This window comes from Lissotriton helveticus, chromosome 10 (assembly GCF_964261635.1).
Source record: "Lissotriton helveticus chromosome 10, aLisHel1.1, whole genome shotgun sequence".
Classification (NCBI taxonomy): Eukaryota; Metazoa; Chordata; class Amphibia; order Caudata; family Salamandridae; genus Lissotriton; species Lissotriton helveticus.
The window spans coordinates 613,719,545-613,744,432 of record NC_136071.1 but is presented as its reverse complement, the minus strand read 5'-3'; the positions used below and the strand labels follow the sequence as shown (position 1 = coordinate 613,744,432).

The 24,888-nt window shown below is 45.3% G+C and overlaps 1 protein-coding gene across 1 annotated transcript in view; it reads right to left on the bottom strand.

Moving 5' to 3' along the window:
- LOC144784068 (uncharacterized) overlaps positions 1 to 24,888 on the bottom strand; it is a 1,315,621-nt gene that overhangs the window by 440,906 nt on the left and 849,827 nt on the right. Inside the window, exons 44-45 of the mRNA XM_078662758.1 lie at positions 5,073 to 5,429; positions 2,342 to 2,692 (exon numbers count right to left, since the gene is read on the bottom strand). Of these exons, the coding sequence (XP_078518884.1) occupies positions 2,342 to 2,692; positions 5,073 to 5,429 (708 nt within the window). The remainder of the gene's footprint in view (positions 1 to 2,341; positions 2,693 to 5,072; positions 5,430 to 24,888) is intronic.

Sequence of the window (24,888 nt, the reverse complement as noted above, 5' to 3'; positions counted from 1 at the left end):
TGCCCCCAACCGGAGGCCGCGAACTGAATGGGGCCCTGCTAGGGGTCCCCAAACTCGCTCTCCGACAGGCTTTCCATGTTAGAAAGCCTGGCATGGAAAGTCTGCCGAAAACCGAGCATCGTAATCCGAATGGCATAAAACACTGTCCATATATATTAGGGGCTGGTCTCCAACTGGCCAACGGGCTCCTTGAGCCCATTGGGAGCCAGCTGAAATGACCGACCAGTTTAACTTCCGACCGCCTAAATTGGTATTAGGCAGTCGGAAGTGAAAGCGACGATCTCGGTCGGAAAGCCTCCGGCCTAAGGTTTCAATGAAGAAAACTCACCCGTGGCCTGTCACTTCCAAATACAACACTGTCCGAATCTATGTAAACTTAGATACACATTACATTTATTTGAAAAGCCAATTCAATGTTGCCTAAATGTGTCCTCTAGCAAGTTTACCCATTCTCTTTGAAGAGATTATCTTGATAACCTTCTTCAATATTTAAAAACAAATTCACACTCTAAGATTAGACAACAATTTATGAATTCAGGAATTGGGCATGCAGTAGTATATGCTGTGTCAGATATATGGTGACCTTGAATCACATATTCCTATATTTTTAGTTCCCCTCTTCAGTATGCACATCGGCATTTTATCGTGACCGCTGCTTGAGAACAAACTATAATATTGGAGATGATAGAACATTGGCTTTTCTCATATCTGCCTTGGCTGCAGCTGTTAAAGATTCTATCGTACACTTTCTGAAAGTGTTTTGAATACAAAGCCAAAATGTCTGTCTTTAATGAACCGAAGGCAAGCATTACCATTTTCAAAACATACCTTTTGGCTTTACCAATGCACATGCATTTTTTTTATCACAGTAATAGCTACTTGCAATTCATGATCCTCTCAGAGCCTTTCTTTCTATTATCTGTGCTATTCTGGCCATTTTACACACACTCTGCTCATTTCATGTAATGTACTTAGGCATCAGCAATACTTTTTGTTATTCTTTAGTTAGAATTCAGAAACCACAAACACTGTACACAGTTGTTACTTATGATATTTTTAGGAGTCAACATTTACTTTTCAATGTTTTAATCCATTCTCCACTTACTCCTTAGCGAACTCCAAATATATTCTGGACAATATATTTTGATTGGAGACTGTCAAATCTATACGCTCTTTATCAAACTAGGTTTTTGAAGAGGATGGGGAGTCCTGTGATGAAGCATGACACCTGGTGGTGTGTGAGGACATCCCGTCACTTGTTGTATATGTTCAGAAATAGGGCTGCTGTGGGGTGGAGCATTGTTTGATATAAATAAATTAATTAAATCTCGGGTGGTTCAGTTCCTTATTAGAACTTGTGTTAGAACTGCAATTGCTTTATGTAGTTCATGTTTGTTCCTTCTATCTAATTTTATTTTAATTTTTCTGTTCATTACAATAAATTTAGTCATGATAGCTATATTTATAAATCTTTAGCTGTATTTAATTATATTCTTATATTTGTTATATATGCCATTTTGGTATACTTTTTTGTGCCGTCTTCTACTTTGAAAATAAATAAAATATTATGAACTTAGAATTGCAATTGCTTGTTTGCTAGGGTTCCCAAGGGACTTATTTACACAATTCAGAGAATACAAAACACAGAGGGAAGAATCATAGCTAAGACTCCCGTAAGGAACACTTTTATGCTGACCCTACAAAGACTGCATCAGTTAATACAAGATATCAACTTGGAGCCTGGCTTCTAAAAGCATCTGGCACTCTGGTAAACGGAAACTAAAAACAACTTTGTTCGATATGCATGGAGGTGTCATCTAAGGTCAGACTCAGATCACACTCAGAAAGTCCTCATATATCAGAGGCATATGATTTGCCATATTTGTTGCCAATATCAAAACTGTCAATATTCCCTGGTCATCCCACCTCCCAGAATAGAAAATCTTGGACTCCATGATCCACTTTCTTATGGGCCTGGGAAACTTAAGGGCTCAGTAAATTATTGGATACGCCTCCTCTCAGTTTCAAATCGGAAGAAAACATTTGATATTTAGTGAGGCATGGCAGTGTCATTTATTTTATGAATTTCTGATATGAGTAACAAACTGGGCTTGTTAGCACTTATATACCTTATGGTGTCAGCGCTCTTTTAATAATTAAGCATAATATAAAATAACATTTCTTTGTACCTAGGAGCAATCTCCGTACTTCCATCAAGTAACCTGGACGGTAAAATGATTAGATTTAATTTAAAAACATACCAAATGGAATTATCCAATTGCACTCATCAGAACAATAAAGTAAATGATTTTTAATTTGCAACACACTTCATTCTACATACCTTCATGAATTTGCATTTGTTTTCAAGGAGCATTGCCCACTGCAGCTTATTTTCAAGTTGAATGTCACCGGTGACTTGAAACTCACAATTTCCAGATTTTAGCTCAACACCAACACTTTGCTTTGGTTGGTTTTTAACCCTGAGAGACAGGTCACTCTGCCTGGGGACTTCCTTCAGTTGCGGCAGGTCATGCGTGAATCCTACATCAAGGCTGACATGTGGCTGGCAAGCAGTGCTCACATTTAGGTAGGCAGACCGACCATCCAGTGTGAGTGTGCAAAGGATTTCTGCTTGGCATCCTTCCATCTGAACGGAACCATTGAGTTGTGTATGAGCAGGAATGCGGAAATTCTGTCAGTAATGAAAAAAACCAGACTTAAGCGTCCTAATGGACAGTATATATTTATTTAGGTCAAAACAGACAGCAGTACATATCCAAGTCAAATGTTGAATTTGTTAATTGTTCATAGAAAACAGATCTTTTCCTCATTTCTTTGTACACCTGTTCCATTATGATCAGGTTAATAAAAGCACAAAGTTTAGTTCACTAAAACATGTTTTTGTTATTTAAAACATCAAGGGGTCTATTAGGATGGTGGGCGGACGTGGTGCTGGGACCGGCCGCCAGTGGTGCGGCAGTCCGGCACCCGCAATTAGGATGCCACAGCCACATGGCGGTGGCATCCCCCATCCACAACATTGTGGCGGGCGGTGCTCACAGAACCGCCTGCCACATTGCTGTGGATGCACCTTGTGCATGCAAATGCAGGGGTGTACCATATATACCCTCCAGGTGCACCCCCCACCCCATAACATCCTGGGGGCCCGCAACGGGCCCCCAACTGCGAACACCGCATGCCTTTCCATGGCAGCAACGCTGCCACTGAAAGGCTGCTTCCCGCCTGCATAGTAATATGGATGGCGGTGTCTTGAAGACACCGCCACCATACTCAACCCTTCTCCGCCCGGTCAACTCCTCGGCAGGGCGGAAAAGCTGTGGACGATCTTCCCTTCCGCCGCGGTACCCCCCGCCATCATAATATGGCGGGGGAAATGGGAGGCGGGCGGGAGATAATGTCGACATGCGGGCGGTGGTGATCCGCCTGGCATTATAATAGACCCCCTAATTGGGATTTCAAATCTTAGAAGGGGTCACTGCCAATCTCAGTTTTTGAGCAAATATTGTTTAAAGTTAAAAGCGAAATGTAAATGCACTAAGTAAATTTTTAGCTAAATGAAGAATGCCTCTTCGGGATTTTTAGGGCCCTTTAACAATATTTTAGTATCTCATTCCTCTAAATGTTGCTGCGATAAAAATGTAGGTTCTTCAGGTTAGAAAATGCATGCAGTGGAAAATCTGAGCTGGAACAAATAAAAACAAACATTTCCATGCAAAGTCACACAAAACAAAAAATAACCACTCACCAGAAACATCTATCTTGTGGATACTGTACACTCTCTACTCAAATTTCAAAAACAACATTAATACCTATTTCTTCTTCTGAAAACTCTTGGTGAACTTCCTCTATCCTTATTGTGTCTCCCATCTAATGATCACAATGCAAAGCTTAATTTGTTCTGGTGATTGAAAGCGATGGGCACTCATTTTTGGGGACCAGGTGTATTTTTCCTCATCAGACTCAAAGCCAGAACAATAGAGAAAATGCAGAAAAGGGAGAAAAAAAGAAGGAAGAGAAAGAAATGAAAATATTGACCAGGGGAGAAAAGATTAATGAAAAAGGAGAAAACAATTAGTTAAGAGTGGTGGAAAAAACAGGCATGCAGTGGAACGAAGTCAAAGCAGCCCCGGGATTCTTTGGCAGCCCCGGCATTCAGGAGCATTGGCATTAGGCTCTTAATAAAAACTGTTGGCCCCTATCCTTCCATCTTAAATTAAGAACTACCATGATGTACATTTGTATTCTTGTTAACATTTATGTTCAAATGTATGCCATCTGATTTCAGTGGCAGCTGGAAGCACTAGAGAGTGATGGGGCAGGCAAATGCGTGGTGGGTGGGTAGCTGCATTGAATAAACGTATACTTATTAAATAAAGATTAACTGTATACATACTTATTAAATAAAGAAGAGAAATGGTAACTTATTCCTGCATGAATGTTCTAATTGCTCTGGTTTTCTTCTCTGCACTGCCTTGAGCTCGGGACCCTCAAAACTCCCCTAAAGAATACCTCTCATGCTGGTAACCAGCAGGACAGGAGCGCCAAGATTTGAGGGAGTGGCCTCTCCCAGTGCTCTCAAGAGCACTGGAGGTCTGTGCTTTCTCTAACCCTGCTGTCTAAGACAGCTAGGTTAGAGAAGTTTAAAATGCACATGTCTGGCTGGCCGTCGCAAGACAGCCGGCCAAACAGACATGCACACTTTAAACTAAGCACATGCAGCCCACCACTCCTCCCTGCTGCCACTCACCAGGCCACGCCCCAACCTGACACTCGGTTCCGGACGGGTTGATGACAAATAAAATAGTAATGAATTAGCTTCATTACTATTTTATTTTTCGCCTCTGGGGCATTTTTAGTGGGGTGATGCTCCTCCACTATTATGGAAAAGCAGCTCCTGTCTGCGTCTTATTCAAATAATCCAACAACACTCTGCTGTCAGCTCCTCTTAATGTTACCACTCCACGGCACCATACACTTATGTGCAATCTTGTTCCCATATACATCAGCTCTGGAAGTAAAACTACCATATTGCAATAAACAAATAAAAATACCTTAAGAAGCTGGCAATCCGATTCAGTCTCCAGCATCCACTCCATTTTGTTTTTGGTCTGAATGTCTGCTGTAGCACTGGCTTTGCAGCTTCCAGCTTGGAGCAAGATGACACCTTCCAGGGTGGAGCCTGTGCCAGCAGAAAGCAGTATGGAATTTTCAGATGGCACCCCTATCTTACTGAGCTTGGGCATGGAATGGTTCAGCGATCCATGAACAGTATATTTGTGGTCACAGGAGCTTTCAAGGTGAAGAGCAGCTGCTTTGCCATCAAGCTGCAGAGTTGTGTTCATGCTCAGGTTGCAGGTGTTGGCGTGGAACGAGCCTTCAGTGACTATATTCTGTGGAAGCCCAATCGCCTGAAAAAAACGCCATAAACAGCATGTGTGGAAACATACACACTATAATATTAAATGTCATATTACTTTTTTTACATTGAAGTACTACTACTATCTAGATCTGTTTTTGGTGTCTGAGCAAGATAGTGTAAGCAATCCAGACAAAGTATCAATTTGGATGGTATGTCATAGCGGCCTGCAATAATATTGCATCCAATACATAGTCAACCACTAGGTCACAAAACAATTATACAAGTACTATTTGTAGGTTCAGCTATATTTACTCTGGGCAGTATATCCAGGAATTAAGAAAGGTAGTGATATGGTTACATTGGAACACTAGATCGACATGGTGCATTCAATATGTGATATTTTCGTTATGTGAAAAACTGCCTGCTCTTACACTTTTAATGTCAGTGTACGATAACTGTACAAGTAAACAGAACAACTTTGTTTCTGGATGTTTAGCTCAACTACATTTGTGTAAGGGAAGTGTTTGCGAAATGATATGTTCATAAAAAATATCCAATTAATGGAAATATTCAATGGTTTACTTCCTTATGGTGACATGTTGAATGTAGCGTATTTATTTCACACTGTTTCCTGTGGATAATCTTCTATTCCTGAGATAATACCAGTCTGCACCTATACAGATATTGGGTAATCACAAATATTTCATGAAATAGTTATCAATTTTCCTCCCAACCTACATTTATAGATTCCTGTCAGTCACACAAAAATAAATCAAGGACCAGACCAGCAGAGGGTGAAAGCTGTTTTGACCAAGAACAGTATGACTAAACCTGGTAAATAACTGAGATGCAACTCTAATTCAAAAACAGGGAAATAGTTCATATATCGAAATGCATTCCATATACTCCAGTCAGCCATATATGCCAAGGCCAACCAAACTCCGAAAGTGGCATGAACAAAGCAGAGAATAATTTGCGAACAGATGAGTTAGAAGGACAGAAGAATTTATTTGAATCATGTGCAGGCCCTGAGGATTAAAATAGCACTAAGGCCCAGATTCTGAACACTGTCCCGCGGAGCGGGACAGTGCCATATTCACAGCAGAATGGCACTCTCCTCCTCTCTCTCTAGCGGGGTTGCTGATTTCAGCTGCCATGCGGCAGGCACACATCTTGGTGTCAAGGCGCTAGGGAGCGTGCGTGAGTCTAGCATAGGTTTTGCACAAGAAGGATACCCTTACTGTACAAAATACTATGCCTAGACATGTCCAAATACATGTCCTACTTTGTATGTGTGCTGCACAGTTCAGCACGCATTCAAAGTTGGGAAGGCATGGAGAAATGTAAACATTTCTCTGTTTAACGCCTTCTTTTCAGTGACATTACTTTTTGGCGCTAAACCCTTTCCACTAATGTTAGTTAGTTAGGGAACGGCCATGTACCATCCATGTAACACCCCTTTAATGCAAAGTAATGCAAAGCAGCATTTTGCACTGCTTTGCAGTACTTTTCTGTACAAACCAACACAAATATTTATTTGCATTGCTTTGTGTATCCCAAAGCGGGTTTAGCATTTGATTAGCGTTAAAAAAGCAACTCTAACCCAATGATAAATCTTTCTGAATCAGAGCCTAAGTATTTACATTCAAGTGCTATGAACACAATCAGAGCTTGTCGTGTAAAACAGTAATTTAAATATCACCACAAGGTTGTGGTTGGAAATCTCAATAGTACAGGTAAGTGGTCTAAAGTTTATAGTAATAAGTATAATATAATAAGGATTTTAGCCAGGAGTTTCGAGAAAATAAGAAAGTATCTTGTCACTGGATGATATAAAACAGCTCAACTTTGCTGTTTGTGGGGACTAACAGGCTGAAGAAGTAGAATTAAAATGAGAATTTCCTTTTATGATATTGGAGATTGCTAATCCAGGATTAGGCATTCATCTGACATATTAATACATTAAAGATGTGCTGTAATGAATCAGCTGGATTGTTGAAAGAATATCTTGTGCTCTTACACTTGTGATGTGGGAACCCAGGATTATAACAATCTAATGTTTAATTTAACAGACACATACATTCTATGCTAAATGTAAAAAAGGCAGTTGAGCATGTAAGAGTGTGGTTCATAAGAAGATTAATTTTGTGGCCGACGATGACAATTGCGAAGGGGCAGCGTCAGAATTTGAGCCCAATTGAGTGTTGATGATAACCAAGTCAACCACATAAATAACAATTTTCTATCTTGTAGGGTCAAAGTTAATGTCAAACTTGTGACTGTTTATGTTGACTTTTTGGCATGGTATACTATTTTGAGACATTGTAAGAAAAAAGGAAAAATTGAGGGCATAGGGCATTACAATCACCTGGTGGTTACACTGGTCATGAGGTAAAACCGGAAGGGTACTTTTGGGGAAATGCAGAATTTTCTGGCAGGCGAATTTGTGGGAAAATATATGTGGCAGAACATGGGCAGCAATTGTTGGGGTGATCACATCAGGAAGAACTGGGTATTAAATAAGACCCTAGAGCTGATCCTCCAGTTTACGTTAATTGAATCCATGAGATGTGAGTTATCTTCCAACACTAACAGAGAGGTTTTGAAAGAATTGAAGGCTAGTTTCTGTTCTGTGTTTACTAACAAGTTGGGTGAATATAAAGGTACAAACATTGTATTATTCTAAAGAATGCTGTTCCAATTAAACTTTGTGTAAGAAATGTTCCACTCATATAAAGAGGAAATTCCGACATTTATACCAATTTGTGAAAAGAGAAAATAATTAAGTCTGTTGGCTCTCCTTGGGTGTGGCCAATAGTCATTTCAATTAAATCATCTGGGGACCTAGGAATATATATATTGATGTTCATAGTCTCAATGAAGATATTTTGATAGAGTCTCATCCGCTACCTAATCTAGATGAAATGGCACTACATTAGATTAGCAGGTGCGTCTATATTTTCAAATCTTAATTTAGCCGGTGTCAATCACCAGTTTGTATTGGCTTATTATTCTACATATCTCACAACCTTTGTTACACCAGAGAATATGTTTTGCTATTGCAGAAACTTTGGAGGATGTTACATGTGATATTTAATTTCAGGATGACATATTAGTATTTGGTAAGGACATGTCAGACAATGACAGAAATCCTAAGAATGTGTTAACAGCACTTCAGGAGAAGTGCCTTACTTTAAATTAAGTGTAAATTTTGCAAGCAAGAAGTTGAACACATCATTTCCAATGTGGACATAAAACCCAAACAATATCCTGTATCTGCTAGAAACCACTCTCCCAAGCCTACATCTAAAGAACAATTGGTGGCTTTTGTAGGGTTAACACAATGTTTCTCTAATTGTAAACATAATTATGTAACCAAAAGAGGAATCTTTGACATCCTCATGAAAAATTAGAAATTTGTTTGGGGTCATTGCAAGATGAAGATTTTAAATCCTTGAAGAAAGAAATGGTTCATGTTTTGTGCTTGCAAACTTTCAAAGTTGGAAAGTAATGTGCCGTGGGGGTGGATGCCAGTAATTGTGGTTTGGACTCTGCTCTAATGGAACGCAATGGGAAAAGAGAATGGATCATATCTGATGGACCTAGAACATTATAACACTTCAGAGAGACATTCCTCACTTATTGAGAAAGAATTACTAGCACAGGTTTGGGGAGTAGAGCATTACAGGATGTTTTAGTAGAGCATTAATGGATGTTTTTGTTGGGTACCAAGTTTACTATAAGAACTGAACTTAAGCCATTGAATAACATGTTATCAACTGGTGGTAGGTCTATAAGAGCAAGGTTGGCAAGGCTTGCTTCTAGATTGAATGCTTTTCAATATAAATGAAATATATGCCAGGATGTAGGAAGCAAAGTCCAATCCTTTCACTCCCAGGACAGAAGCCGCAAACAGCAGTCCAGCAAAACAAAGCAACCAGCGGAGTATCCATCCCTCCTACAGCATCCAGCTCTTCTTCCTGTCAGAATGTCCTCTTAATCTAGAAGTGCTCTAAAGTTATGGTGTCACAGCTCCAGTACTTATACCAGTTTCTGCCTTTCCTTTGAAGTATGCAGACTTCAAAGGAAAGTCTCTGAAGTGCTCAAGACCCTGCATTTCCCAGACCTGGGTCCAGATACACTACAAGGGAGTGGAGACAGCTTTGGGTGAGGACAGGCACAGCCCTATTTAGGATCCAGTGACAACTCCTACAACCACTCTAGCTCATGAAGACCCATCAGCCTGGGAATGGGCCATCAGGATATGCAGGGCACACCCCATCTCCCTCTGTGTGACTGTCTAGAGTGAATGCTTAAACAGCCCAACTGTCAACCTCCCTCAAACGTGGATTGCACAGGTAGCCATAGGCACAGAATTGTAAAGCAAGAAAAAAAACCACTTTCTAAAAGTGGCATTTTCAACCACGCAATTTAATAACCAACTCCACTAAAACATGTACTTTTAAATTGTGAGTTCAGGGACCCCAATCTCCAATTCTCCATTTCTTCCCAATTGGAAACTAGACTTGTAATAGGTTACAAGACAGCTCTAATGATAACCTATGGAAGCGATAGTGCTTCCAATAGTGAAAAATGAAATTTGCAGTATTTCACTATCAGGACATGTAAAACACATCAGTCCTACCTTTCACATACACTGCACCCTGCCCTTGGGGGCTGTATTGGGCCTACCTTAGTGGTGCCTTACATATAGTAAATAGGACAGTTAGGGACTGGCAAGTGGTTGCACTTGCTAGGTCAACATAGCAGTTTAAAACTGCCCACTCAGACACTGCAGTGACAGGTCTGAGAAGTGGTTGCAGGGCTACTCATGTGGGTGGCACAATCAGTGCTGCAGGCCTACTAGTAGCATTTGATTTACAGGTCCTGGGCACACACTGTGCACTTTACTAGGCACTTACTATTAAATCTGATACGCAAATCATGGTTTAGCAATTACAGATACCATTTACATATTGTCTATGTACACTTTAGCATTGGACAGCAGTGGTAAAGTGCCCTGGGTCCTAAAACCAGCAAAAATTAAATGCAGCGCACCATCAAAAACAGGAGGTCTGAAGCAGGAAAGACAGGGGAAAAACACACCAAAAATGCCAGGTCTAACATGTGTCCCTCAAGCAGAAAGTGGTGAGAGTTACCCAGCCTCATGGAAGTTCTCTTCACTAAGGTGGAAGAATCTGGACAGACCATCAGCATTATCTTGCTCTGTGCCAGGCGGTGTTTCACCGTAAAGTCCATTCCCTACAATGACATGGACCACCTCAACAGTTTTGGGTTCTCTCATTTGTATCAACCATCTGACGGACCTGTGGCCTATCTGAACCTGGAAGTGAGTCCCAAACAAATAGGGTCCGTAGCTTATTCTGTGTCCAGACCACAGCAAAAGATTCCCTTTCAATTGCTCTCCACCACTGTTCCTGGGGAAGTAGCCTCCTACTAAAGAAAGCTACAGGTTCATCTAGGCCCTCTTCTTTCCACTGTGAAAGCATGGCTCCCACCCCATGCTATGAGGCATCAGTCTGCACCACAAACTCCTTAGAGAAGACAGGAGCCTTGAGAATAGGCACTGTGCACATGGCCTCCTTCATGGTATCAAAGGCATGCCTTGGTTCAGATCACCTGACGTGGCTGCTTCCTTAAAGTCAGCTCAGTCAAGGGGGCAACAATGGTGCCATACCCCTTGTCAAATCTGCGGCAGTACCTTTTGAGACCTAAGAAGGCTCTCACCTCTGTCTGGGTCTAGGGGGGTGCCCAAGCCAGAATACTGTCAATCTTGGGATGTAGGGGCATCACCTGGCTGCTTTTAATCTGGTGGCCCAAGTACACCACATATCCCTGCCCTATCTGGCACTTACTGACCTTGATAATGAGGTCTGCCTTCTGCAGGGCCTTCAACCCTTTCCAGAGGTGGTGCAAGTGGTCCTCCCAACTGGAGCTGAATGAAGCAATGTCATAGAGGTAGGCAGCACTGAAGTCCTCCAATCCAGCCAGGACCTGGTTGTACAACCCCTGAAAGGTCACAGGGGTGTTCTTCAACCCAAAAGGCATAACCCTGAACTGGTACTGCCCTTCAGGTGTTGAGAATGCTGACCTCTCCTGTGCGTCCTTCATTAAGGCAATCTGCCAGTACCCAGACGTTAGATCAAACATACTTGGTAGTCCACACAGAACCTCAGTTCTGGTGAGGCACCAGGCGCAGAAGCTTTAGGAACCAAGAACACTGGGCTGGACCAAGGACTGCTGGAGGGCTCAATCACCCCTACAGCTAACATCTTGTTGGACAACTCTTCCTTGATGCTAGCCTTCACAGTCTGTCAACCTGTTAATCTTGTGCTTCACTGGTGGACTGTCCCCAGTGTCAATGTTATGAGTGCACCAATGGGTAAACCTGGGGTGAGTGAAGACAGAGTGGCAAACTGCCCCAGCAACTGCCGACAGTCACTCTGCTGCTCCATGGTCAGTGTCGGGGAGAGGATCATAACTTCTTCTTACCCATCCTGCTCCTTGGCAGACAGGAGGTCGGGGAGATGTTCACTGTCCTCTTCTATCCCACCATCAGTGGCCAAGAGCCTTGTCATCTCAGACCTCTCAAAGTGTGGTTTGAGGCGGTACACATGCAGGACCCTCAAGGGATTCCAAGGAGTCTGCAAGTCCACCAGGTAGGTGACATCACTCGCGCTCTTTCTTCATATATGTCTTGGAAAGCATGGGGCTCTACTGGCTCCATCACTCACACCTTCTGACCAGGCTGAAACCCAGCCAGAGTGGTATTCTGTGGACGTTTCATGTCCTCCTGGCTTGCTTCCAAGTTCGCTTCAGCGAGTTTCCTGAAGCAGGCTGTCTGGTTTCAGAAGGCCAGCATGTAACTGAATAAGTCCTGGGTGGCTTTCTAGGAGCTTCCTCCCCTCCCTCCTTGACCAAACTGAGAGGTCCTTCAACAGCTCAAGGGGTTAAAGCCAATCCCCTTCTGCAGCACCTCCCTGAGAAGCAAAGGCATGGCAAGAGGACTACTCACTTACGCCTAACGGGTTCTGACAGACCCCTACTCATGCCTTTTAGGGTACAATTGAATCTCTCAACCAACTCAATACTCTGAGGGTGGTGAATTTGTAGTTCAGTCCACACTCGTGACACATAGCCTTCATGTATGGAGACATGAAGTTGGTACCCCGATCAAATACCACCTCCTTGGGGAAACCCACATGATAAAGATCCCCATTAGTGCCCCTGCCACGACGGACACTGTCACTGTCTTTAGAGGGATAGCTTCCGGGTACCGGGTGGCATGGTCCAGGAAACACCCATAACAACACAGTCATTACATCTCACTGCTTTTACACTGCAACTGTTACAACGCAACTGCATTCACATCGCATGCCTTCACAACGCATGCAATTACAACGCATGCTATTACAACGCATACCATGCAACGCATGCCATTACAATGCATTATAAGGTAAGTAATGGAGATTTTTTTGTTTGAGGGTGGGTATGGGTTTTGGGGTAGATGGGAATAGTAATTTTTACCCATGCACTATCCAACACTTTCCCTACTGTTGCACTCACTGGAGTGGGAATAGTAATTTTTACCCCTACACTATCCAACACTTCTACTGTTGCCCTAAAATTATTTTGTGTTGTAATGGTATGTGTTGTAATGGTATGCGTTGTAATGGAATGTATTGTAATGGTAGTTTTTTTAATGCGTTGTAAAATCATGCGATGTAACGGTAGTTGCGATGTTAAAACCACGTTGTAAAAGCATGCGTTGTAATTGTTTACGTTGTAACGTCATATATTCCATGGTCCACCAAGAACAGGATGAACCTGTTGCCCATGGCTGTCTTGGGATCCATAAGTCCCACAATGTCAATGCCCACCCGCTTGAAAGGAGTGCTCACTACAGGGAATGGTTAGAGGGGAGCCTTACATCTCCACCTACTCTTGCCACTTGCCTTGCAAATCTGACAAGACCTACAAAAAGATCATTTGATTGCCTTTGCATTTGAGGCCAGTAAAAGTGGGTGACAAGCCTGTAGAAGGTTTTTGTCCTGTCCCAAATGTCCTGCCAAAGGCACATAATGAGCTAAACCGAGTAGCAAATTTCTGAAGCACTGGGGTACCACCAGGACACTAGTTGCCCCAGGCTCAGCAACCTTTAGGCTCACTATAAAAGAGACCATTCTTCCAGTAGAACTATTGTGATTTGGACTTTATGCCAGCTGCCTCATCCTCGGCCTGCTGCCTAAGACCCACAAGAGTAGGGCACATCTTCTGCTCCGCACAGAACTGTTCCCTAGTGGGACCCCCTTCTTGCTGCCAACGGGTCAGCTCATGTAAGTCTCCCAGTTCAGCTACTTTTTTTTTTTTTTTTTTTTTTTTTTGCGTAAGACCTTTATTGAAAACAAAGCAGTTGACACAGCATGAGCCTACAACCCTGAGGCCGGCTCGCTACGTTAATACCATTAACCATCATTGCAAATGAATGTTACACATGACGCAGAATACTGTAGTGTATCGTATTTATGGCTAATAGCTGGTAATGGAACTGAGTCTCACATTTTCTCTTTTGATAACAAGAACAATAGAACAACATACCCCAACTCAGACCGTACAGTGTAACCCTAACGTGCTACATGGCAGTTGTGGTGGCCCTCATAGGTCCCCCCACTTCCCGCCGTCGTCCTACACCTGCCCCATGATTACCCATTCAGTCGTCCAACCCATTTAGTCCAAGGGTCGAAGTTCCTCATCATCCTGTAGGGAAGCAAGATAATCCTCTAAATAAACCCACATATTTTTTGGTCTCGACGTAGCTGGTAACAACTCTTCATAAGTTTGTAGTTTGTCGTGACAGGTAGACATGTCATGCAACCATGTTTTTATCTTCGGCACTTTACGACTGTGCCAGCATTGTGCTACTTGTCTCTTAGCTAATAATAATGCTACTGCACAGAACTTTCGCTTCAAAGCCCTGAATTGTGGTACTATCCCCAGCAAGCAGACTTTGGGTGTACAGTGTACTTCCTCCCCCAGCATAACAGACAATGTGGTAGTCACCTCTACCCAGTAACTCCCTACCTTGGTGCAATCCCACGCCAAATGCGCGAAACCCGCACCCTCCTGGTTACATCTTTTACATCTGTCCTCCACCTGAAACCCGAATTTTAGCAGTTTTGCTGGTGTGTAATAAATTTGGTGAAGGAATTTAAAGTGAATTATCCTCAGATTACCGTTGGGTGTAAGTATCTGTGTCAGGGCGCATGCGCTAGCCCATTCTTCATCCGACAACGGTGTGTCGAGCAGTGCATCCCACCGCCCCCTTGCCTTCAATTCAAGCCCATCTAGTTCCGATTGCGCAGCTGAATAAAGCCTAGACACCAGGTGTGATAAATCGTTAGTTGTGATTAATAGTTGTAGTGGTGCAAGGCATTCTGGTTCCGAAGGGAACGTAGGGTAATGCTCCCTCAGGGCTCTAGTGAGTCTGAAATACGTGAAGCGAAACATGGATGTTTGGTTTTGAACATAACCCAGTTTGTCAAGGCCTACGAATTCGCCTCCCTGAAACACGTCCCCCATCCTATCAATACCAGCTCTGGTCAGTAGGGACATTCCGACGCTTTCCCCAGTTACTGAGAGCTCCTGATGATGGTGTAGCATCATGGCCGGTGCATACAGCGGGGTCTTATGTGCCAGGTGCCCCAGTTTATGCCAGGCTCTAACCGTAGTGTCCACTGTGTTGATATCCCTAGCATGTAGCGGGGGGCGGGTGTGTGAGATTATTGCTGTGAGGGGAACTGGGTGTGCATCGCTCTCTTCTATAGCGGTGTGAGTGAGGTATGGAACTGCATGGTACCAATACGCCGCGTATTGAGCCTGCGCGCATAGGTAGTATAGGAGGAAATCAGGTACACCGAAACCTCCCCTCGCAAGTGGAAGTGTAAGAGTCCGCAGATCCACACGGGCCTGTTTGCCTGCCCAAATCAAGGTCCTCACCAGGGAGTTTATTTGACGGAATATAGCCTGCGGTGGTGTGATTGGAATGTTATTAAACAGGTATAGTAGCTTGGGCAGTATGTTCATTTTAACAACTGCTATCCTGTCGGCTAGGGAAAGGGGTAGATGTATCCAGCGCTTGACACTGTCCTCCAGCTTCGAGAGCACCACACCGTAATTCGCCCGAAGCACCTCATCCGGATCTCTATGGTACATGACCCCTAGGTATCTGATCGGGTCCTGTTGCCACTCTAGCGGAAAATCCACTACAAAGGGGGAGGTGGTGTCAGTGAGGGGTATTATAGAGGATTTGGACCAATTTATTGCCAGACCCGAGTGTCCCCCGAATCGGATGTATTCCCGGAGGAGGGTGTTCAAATGAGTCTCAGGGTCACGGACATACAGTAACATGTCGTCCGCATACAAGGATATGTGAAGCGGCCTGGCTATGAAGTGCAGTGCCGAATCCTTGTAGTTCTGCCGTATCAGACATGCCAGAGGTTCCAGTGCTAACGCGAATAATAGTGGCGAGAGCGGGCAACCTTGCCTCGTCCCTCGCTCAATTGCAAATTGATCCGAAACGTATCCATTGATTCTGACCCTGGCACGCGGTTGCGTGTAAAGCAGGGAGACCCATTGTATAAATCGCTTAGGAAACCCCATTCTATTGAGGACAGTGATCATATACCGCCACTCAATGGAGTCAAACGCTTTTGCCGCGTCGAGCATGACCGCTACTGCTTTGACCGAAGGTTGCAGGTAGTGCGAGAGTGCAAAGAGAGTCCTAGTGTTATGTGCAGTTGATCTTGAGGGCACAAAGCCAGATTGGTCCGGCAGGACCAAACTGGTCATCAGTGGTGACAGCCGCTTGGCTATAAGCTTCGCAAGAATTTTCGAATCAACGTTTATTAATGACAGCGGCCGGTACGAGTCGCACTCCTCCGGATTTTTAGAAGGTTTCAGGAGAGCGATAATCATGGCTTCGCGCAGTGTGGGGGGGAGCACCGCTTTCTCAAAGGAGGTGCCATACATGTCCACTAAGTGTGGCGCTAGGATATCTGCATATTGTTTGTAAAATTCCGAGGTAAACCCATCCGGGCCAGGCGCCTTGCCATTCGGAAGTGAGCCTATGATCTCAGTTACCTCATCCGCCGTGATAGGCCTCGCCAAGTATTCCCTATGCGCATCTGACAGCCATCCGATCGCCACATTGTGCAGGTAGTCATAGGTGTCAGCAGCCGGAGCAGTGGGCTGGGACTTGTAGAGGGACCCAAAAGAATTAACAAAGCAGTTCAAGATGTCTGCAGCATGGGTCTGTGTGTCTCCCTCCACGTTCTTCACCTTAAGTATCGCAGTAGGACCGCGACCTGTACATATTTTCCGAGCTAAAAATGCCCCCGGTCTACCTCCTTCCCCAAAGGCTCTAGCCTCATGTGTACGGTTCAGATATTTCATTTCGGAGTCTAGAAAGTCTCCGTGCTCTGTGTGTATTTCCCGGAGTTTAGCTAGGTGTAGGACATCCTGAGTGGACTCATATAGGGATTCCAGGTCTCTCATCTGCTGCTCGCATCTGCGTATCTGGGCTCTAATATCCTTCAGAACCCCCGATGTGGTGCTAATACAGACCCCTCTTAGCGTGGCCTTGAATGCCTCCCAGAGGACGCAAGGGTCATCAGTCGATGGAGCATTAAGGTCAAAATAATCCCTAATCGCCTTTTTAATCGTGTCTGCGTAGACCGTGTCAGTTAGAGCACGTGAGTTAAAACGCCATTGGAAGGGAGGGGGTGTGTATCGTGGAATGTCTAATTGCAAGAGGACAGGATTGTGGTCTGAAAGTGTGCGAGGGAGCACCTGCAGTTGCCGAACCCATAGCGCCAGGTCTTTGGAGCCCAGCCAGTAATCCAGCCTTGACCAGCTGTTGTGTGAAGCCGTAATGTGCGTGGCCCCAGATGCGTCAGTGTTCCTCAACCTCCAAAGATCCTCCAAGCCTAGGTCTTTCATCATGTGTCCCACCTGTGTGCGTGACTGTTTGTGTTGTTCTACGGAATTAGCTGATCGGTCCAAGCCGTCACGTAGAGTCACATTCCAATCACCTCCACACAACACGTGCGTGCTATTGTGCTTCTGCAAGTGACCCCACACCTCCCGGAAGAAGTCCGGGGCGTCTGTGTTAGGACCATACACATTCAACAACGTCACCTTCTGGCCTCTCAATGTACCTGATACCAGCAAAAATCTACCTGATGGGTCCTGTGTTACAGTGTGAGTCTCGAATCCCACCCCCCGCTTTACCAAAATGATCACCCCTCTAGAGTAAGAAGAGTACGAGGCCCTGTAGACCTCTTCCGCCCACCTTGACCCCAGCTGTGCGTGTGTGTGCGGGGCCAGGTGAGATTCCTGTAGGAATGCTATGTCCACATTCCACCTCGTCAGGCTGGCAAATATCTGCCGTATTTTACGTGGCTGCGAGAAACCTCTAATGTTCCACGTGAGAACGTTTAAGCTGCGTCTACCCGACTCCTTGGCCCCCATCAAATCTAAGTGACATAAGGCTTGACCGCAGACTCCCAAACAATTGCACAGGTATTGCCAGCTCCTCACCCTTAGGAGTCTCAATTGGCACAGCAGTAGACAGGACTAACGGGGAAACAGCTTGAAAAGGCATTACATACTCTGTCGGTCTAACAATACATCCAGACAACCCACCCCCCCGTAACCCACCCACTCCAGCAACCCCAACCTGCCGAAGCCATTCCCATCCAGTGCACCAATCTGTAACTTTCACAACCATGAATACAGTGCCCAGAACCAAACTCTTACTGGGTTATACCCTCATAGAGGTCCGCCAGGGGCACAACTCTCCACCCGGTGTACCGGTGTGGGCGATGCTAAATAAGCTGTATGAAACGCAGTTTAGGTGAACACTCGCCGCCCCCCCCCCCACCGCCCCCCGAACAACCATCAACAGAGCCACTGGTTGAGCAACATGCCCGGAATGGTGGGACCCCAATGCAGTTACATCATTTAAACAGCAAGGTACAGAACCCACCGCCTCTCACTTGTGTTGACCGCCACACATCCTATCGGAGACCGCAGGTAGTCTGTGATTGAGGCGTTCCAAAGCTAGCACATATTAAGCAGAGTATATCACACAAGGGGCAGTTGTCCGCCACACATGAGCCAGCCTGCTCAGAGGAAACGCCTTATTGTACCAGTGTCGTTTGTCAGTGTTAGCTAATACTGAGCCATCAAGAGTGCATGGATCGCGGGGCATTCACAAACCAAAGTCAGCAGCACTCCGCATTATCGAACAGTAGTCTCCGAGCTCCAGTAGGCCCTCTCCATCCAAACACGCAGTTCATGTTGTACCAACACCCCAGTCGTTCACACAGGAGAACAGGAGCATGCAGGCCAGTCAAGTGTGGACAACAGTGGCCAAGCTAAAACGCATGTTTTTGGACAGAACAATAGACTCACCAGTGGCAGACCAAGAAGCAACCCCACGCCTTCAGTCCGAGTCACGGCGCTGTTCATTTTGCGAGTTGTCCCTCATCTCCCGTTGCACCTTCTTGACAAATTCTTGTGCTGCCTTTGGTGACGTCAGTACAATCGCTTTCTCTTTCCACACCACTCTTAGGCGCGCCGGATACATCATGGAATACACAATGTTCAAATCACGCAATTTTGCCTTCACTGCGGTGTATTCTTTCCGGGCCTGCTGGACCGCAACTGTGTGGTCCGGATAAAATTCCAAGGAGTTCCCTTGATGCTGGATCTTCCCTTTTTCTCTCGCTAGCCGAAGGATCGTGTCCCTGTCGCGGTAGTTGAGGATTCGCGCCACAATCGGTCTTGGCGTTGCGCCGGGTGGTGGTTTCGGGGCCAGCGATCTATGTGCACGCTCCACGATGAATAGGGGCGATAGGGCCTCAGCCCCGAACAGGTCTCTGCACAGCGTTTCCACGTAGGTTTCCATCCGTCCGGTGTTGGTGGACTCCGGCAGGCCCGCTATCCGTACGTTGTTGCGTCTCGAGCGTGCCTCCAAATCCTCCTCCTTCGCTCTGATCACCTCCAGGAGCCGTTCCATATCCGTGCATTTTGAGGTGGAGGCTCGCGCCTCATCTTCGACCGCGGATATGCGTGTTTCGGCCTCATCCAGACGCTCGCCATGCTTTTCCTGTCGTGCTGCCATGCCGTCCATTCTGCAAGTTAAGTTATCCAGCTTGCCGTTAATGTCCTGCAGGTTCGACTGAATTGCCATTAGGATCTTTTCTATGTTGTTATTGGGCGCAGGCCCTGCCTCATCCTCCACCATCTCGTCAGTGGACTTCTGCGTTCTTTTGGCCTCAAAGGACAGCTTTTGTTGGTTTTTGTCCGGCTTGCCCATGGTGGCGTTCAGGGACACTGTCTTCCTGCACGTGGGCCCCGATGCCCTCGTAACTCTGATCGCTGTCGCCGTGGTGACCCTCACCCGTGGGATGCCTGCCGTCGAAGATATCGTCCCACCGCCTTTCGTAATGAATGAGGGTGACACTCTCCTGGGTGTGAGGGTATTTGGCCGAACGCCAGCTGATCGCCGACTGCTCCGCTGTCCAGCAAACCCCCTCAACACAGTTGGCCAGTGGTCATACAACCTTGCAGAATGTGCGATCCGGTGCGGCAGTTCGCTGTGTAGATGAGCCCTCGGGCCTTACCGACCCCTCCGGCGACGTGTAGTCACAGTAGGCACTCCGCTCTCCCCTCGTATGCGGCACCTCTACGCAGCCATCGCAGTAGGTATGCTTTCCCTGTAGGCACAATCGCAGGACAAGCTTCAAACCTCCGCTCCCGCCCTGGTGGATCAACCAAGCCGGGGTCCGTGTGCGCCGAACCGAGAGGGGCAGCCACGCACGTGGTCGCTAGCCAGCCCTCGCTACGCTGTCAGCCACTGACCTTGGCGCCATAGAATGAAAGCACCGTGCTCTCAAGGGCCGAAGGGGCAGGTCAGCGATGTCGACAGGTTCCTGGAGCAAGGGTGAACTCTTGTAGTGCAGTTGGCAGCACAGACGAGCGCAAACTGACCGCCACCCTCAGCGCGTGTCGCCACCAGCTCGCGTTATCCACCCGTCAGGCGTGTGTACATGCCACCTCCTGTGCCTGCAGTCAGTCCTGCCCTCCACGCTGGGTACGTCGCAGATTGCAGTCACCTCCGCTGTTGCACCGGACCACCATCAAGGTTGTGGCACAGTCCCTGGGTCCGGAGAGGGGTCGGCTATGCCCGCGTTTTCTCAGAGGCGGCCGCCATTTTGTCAGGCATTTGCCTCGGCGCTATCACGGGGGTTCCTGGTGCTCTATAGCGCGAAAAAGGACCGTGGAGCGGCAGCGGAGGGGCCAGATATCAAGACCCTACCTCCGAAATGTTGCGGTGAGCATGGATGGACGATCGAGGTTTGCCTGCTCCATCGTCGCTGTGTCGATGTCCCCCAACGGCGGCCATCTTGTCAGGCACTCGGACATTCCGCTATTTGTATCGATGATTTAAGGAGCAATACATGGCCGCCTGGGGTCCCTCCTCACCGCATTCAATGCCCCAGCATTTCCCCCATCCGCTGAGGTGTTCAGGGAAGCGGCGGCCGGGGCGAAACCGGCGAGATCCACCAAAGTTGCCGATCGCCCGGCGGAGCTGCAGCTCAGGCAGCCATCTCGCTGTGCGCCCCCTAGCGCCTTCCTCCCAGTTCAGCTACTTAGCCTGGGGATGGGCACAAACAGCCCAACTGTCACCCCCTCTAAGACATGAATTTCACAGACAGGTAGAGGCGCAGAATGATAAAGCAAGAGAATGCTCACTTTCTAAAAGTGTCATTTTCAAACACACGATTTAAAAAACAACTTCACTTAAAGATGTACTAATAAATTGTAAGTTCAGGGACCACAAACTCCAAATCTTTATCTCTTCCCAATTGGAAGTTACACTTCTAAGCTTCTACGTGGTTACAAGGGAGCTCCAATGATAATCTACGGGAGAGATAGTACTTGCAATAGTGAAAAAGGAAATTAGCAGTATTTGAATAGCAGGACATGTAAAACACATAAGTACATAACATACTTTTCACATGCACTGTACCCTGCCCCTGGGGCTAACTAGGGCCTACCTTAAGGGTAGCTTACGTGTAGTTAAAGGGAAGGTTAGGGCGTGGCAACTGGTTGCACTTGCCAGGTTGACATGGCAGTTTCAAACTGCGCACACAGACACTGCAGTGGCAGGTCTGAGACATTGTTGCAGGGCTACTCGTGGGTGACACAATCCGTGTTGCAGGCCCACTAGTAGCATTTGATTTACAGGTCCTGAGCACACACGGGCACTTTACTAGGGGCTTACTAGTAAATCAGATATGCCAATCATGGAAAACCAATTACAGATACACTTTGCACTTTAGCACTGGACAGCAGTGCAAGTGACTTAGCTGTGCCACACTGAGTCTCTTTCAAAGCACAGGGATGCCTCATATTTACAATGATATGTCGCATCCTTGTGTTTTCCCTGTACTGGCGCTCAATTGGCTGCCATGTCCCACTGCAGGCACCTTTGCACCATGGTGCAAGGGTGTCTGCATTTTAGGGGAGATTGTTTTTGTGCAGGAAGGGACACCTGCACAAAAACAATCAAGAGAGGTGGTTTCCTCTTTCTATTTGTGCTGCAAAATGCAGCACGCATAGAAAGAGGAAATGAAAACATTTCTCCTCTTTGTACCTCCCTACGCCTCCCCTGGGAGGCGTAGCATTCTGACGCATCCCCAGGTTCACGAAAGGTTGTAAATCTGGGAATGTGGCAGAAGCCATGGGTGTTACATGAGAACACCCACAGCAACATTCATGGTACACCACTTTCACGCAAAGTGCTGCACGAAAAGGGTATGTATTTACAAGGACACGAAAAGCCACTCAGGGTGGCTTTACATGCCCTTGTAAATATGGGGCAGCAAAATGCGCCGCAGGTGCATTGCAAAAAACTGACATACCTGTGGCGCAAGGGACTTGTAAATAAAGCCCCCACTTTCTCATATCTAGCAAGATTGTCACATAATTCACTTTACTTTTCTCTGCCTGCCTCCAAACTAATTCGAATTTGCAAACAATCATCTACATGTTAAAACAATTGAGCACCAATTTGTCAGAAGACACATTCTGACATTCTACCTCGATCTTTGAAGCAGTGAATGTGACATGATAAACTCATACGTTAAAGGCATCTTTATTTATTGTGTAGACTTTGCTTTCGACTCACCAGTGAGTTCAGTTTGAGAAACACTGCTATATTTCATTTCCTGTACTTAATATGAAACTGTTCTTATAAAAAAGTGTTCTGCCACAAGTTGGGTCATGCATGACCTGTATAAAAACTCAAATAACTAGCCAATTTATCAACATCATAAATTCTTTATTCAGTTGACCAAAACAACCATAAAAGACTGCAATGGACATAAAATAAAATCATCTCAGTGAAACATTTTCACATAAAAATACCAGTCATTAAAACCTATAGACAGCATAATCAGGGCAGGAATTGATCAGGTCTCGATCTCCTAGATTTCAATCCAGCTCGTAAAAAACACCAAACAGCAAACATTACATATTCATTAGGGAGCATCTGCAGGTCACCTAAGGCCGGGCGTACTTGAGACCATTTAACTAAATTAATAAATAATGTCAGAGTAGTACAATAGTCAGATCCAGCTGACCATATAGATGCATTCCAACAAGTGGGAGTAGATCCAGTGAACATATCCTCAAGCTTAGAATCATTTAGCTTTTGGTTGTTGATTTGCATTAATTGCTTATGGCCACTTGGTTGTATAATAATGGAGTGAAGAGATTTTAATGAATAGCTGTGCAACGTTTATATTATTATATATCAAAAATCCATATATCTCAATGATCTGCAATAAAGATGAAATGTAACGATTAAAAAGAGGAGATTATGTGATTGACGCCTTTTGTGTAGTGTCCACTGCAGACAGTGCTGCAGAGCAGGGGGACACTATGCCAGCAACAACAATCAAAAGCAGACCTTCCTCTCAATCTGTGCTAACAGTCTGGCTGACATATTTTTCTTAAACATATTTAAAGCCTATGGCAGGTCAAACAAAATCATTCTGTAGGTCTGGCTTTCAGTCAGTTCTGTTTTTTTAACTAAAATCACTTAGCATGCTGGAATTTGTAAAGCTCATTCTTAGAAAGTTAATGGCGAAACAACAAGGCCAAAAATACAATGTGCTAAAATACCACTTGCTCCCTCAGAACATATACAACACTTTGAACATTACTGCTGCATTCATTTCTCCTCTTTAAAAGTCACTCAAACACATGATTTGACATGAATGATACTATTGGCAGACCTGTCATCATAAAAGTGTTCACAATGTGATCCATTTTCAGAAATGAGGGGATGAAATCTTGGGGTTTCTTTGGAGGCCCCCCTTTTGAAACCTATTCCCAGCCATGACATGACTGACAAAACATAACTGACTGCTTATTATGGAGTGGCTCGCTGACACTCTGTTTACTTTCACTAAAATCACACTATTGTTTCTCAGCATGATATCTGTCTGTCTTCTCTACCAACATACTAAATTCTCCTCTTAGCCAACTCCTGGCGTTGCCTCTGACATCTCTTCACACCCAGGGGCAGTGCTACAGTTTGGAGAACACTGCTGCAGTTCCTCCTCGAAGACAGAGATAATTACTGGCTCTATCCATTCCAACCTGGATGGGCTGTACAAGATGATTACTTTCAATAGAGGCCCACGATTTAAAATGACCACCCTCTGGAGTAAGTGAGGGGGATGTTCAGCGTCAACCTAGAATAAGAAGGATCAGCTGGATCAAGGGATGTCTGCTTTGAAAGAATACCATGGCTCTGTCTGTGTGACAACACAATCAATTAATATGAGCTGGCTTTTGGATCAGTTAGAAATGTCAGCTTAATCGTTTTGAAAGATTACCAGTCAGCCTAATTTCCTGGAAGTCTTGAAGTTTTCAGGTCTTAGAAGAATATATCAGGACAAATTTAGAAAAATGTGCTGCTTTGATAACCTATGAATAATTAAAAATGACTTAAAAATGCAGCCTGAGTACACAACATTATCATAAAAACAAAGGTTTAGACCTGGCATCCTTTGCATGGTTTCCCCTGACTTTTTGCCTTCAGGCCTCCTGTTTGCACTGGTTATGCTGGCTTTAGGAACATGAGCCCTTTACCACTCTTAACCAGTGCTAAAGTCCAAGTGCTCTTTATTTATACATGGTAACATTTGCGTATCAACAATTTGCATATAAGTCCCTAGTAAAGTGCGCTACATGTGCCCAGAACCTGGGAATTAAACGCTACTAGTGGGCCTGAAGCAATGAGTGTGCCACCCACTTAAGTAGCACTTTAAACATGTCTCAGGCCTGCCACTGCAGAGCCTGTGTTTACAGTTTTAAATTGCCATGTCGATCAGGTAAGTTAACCTACT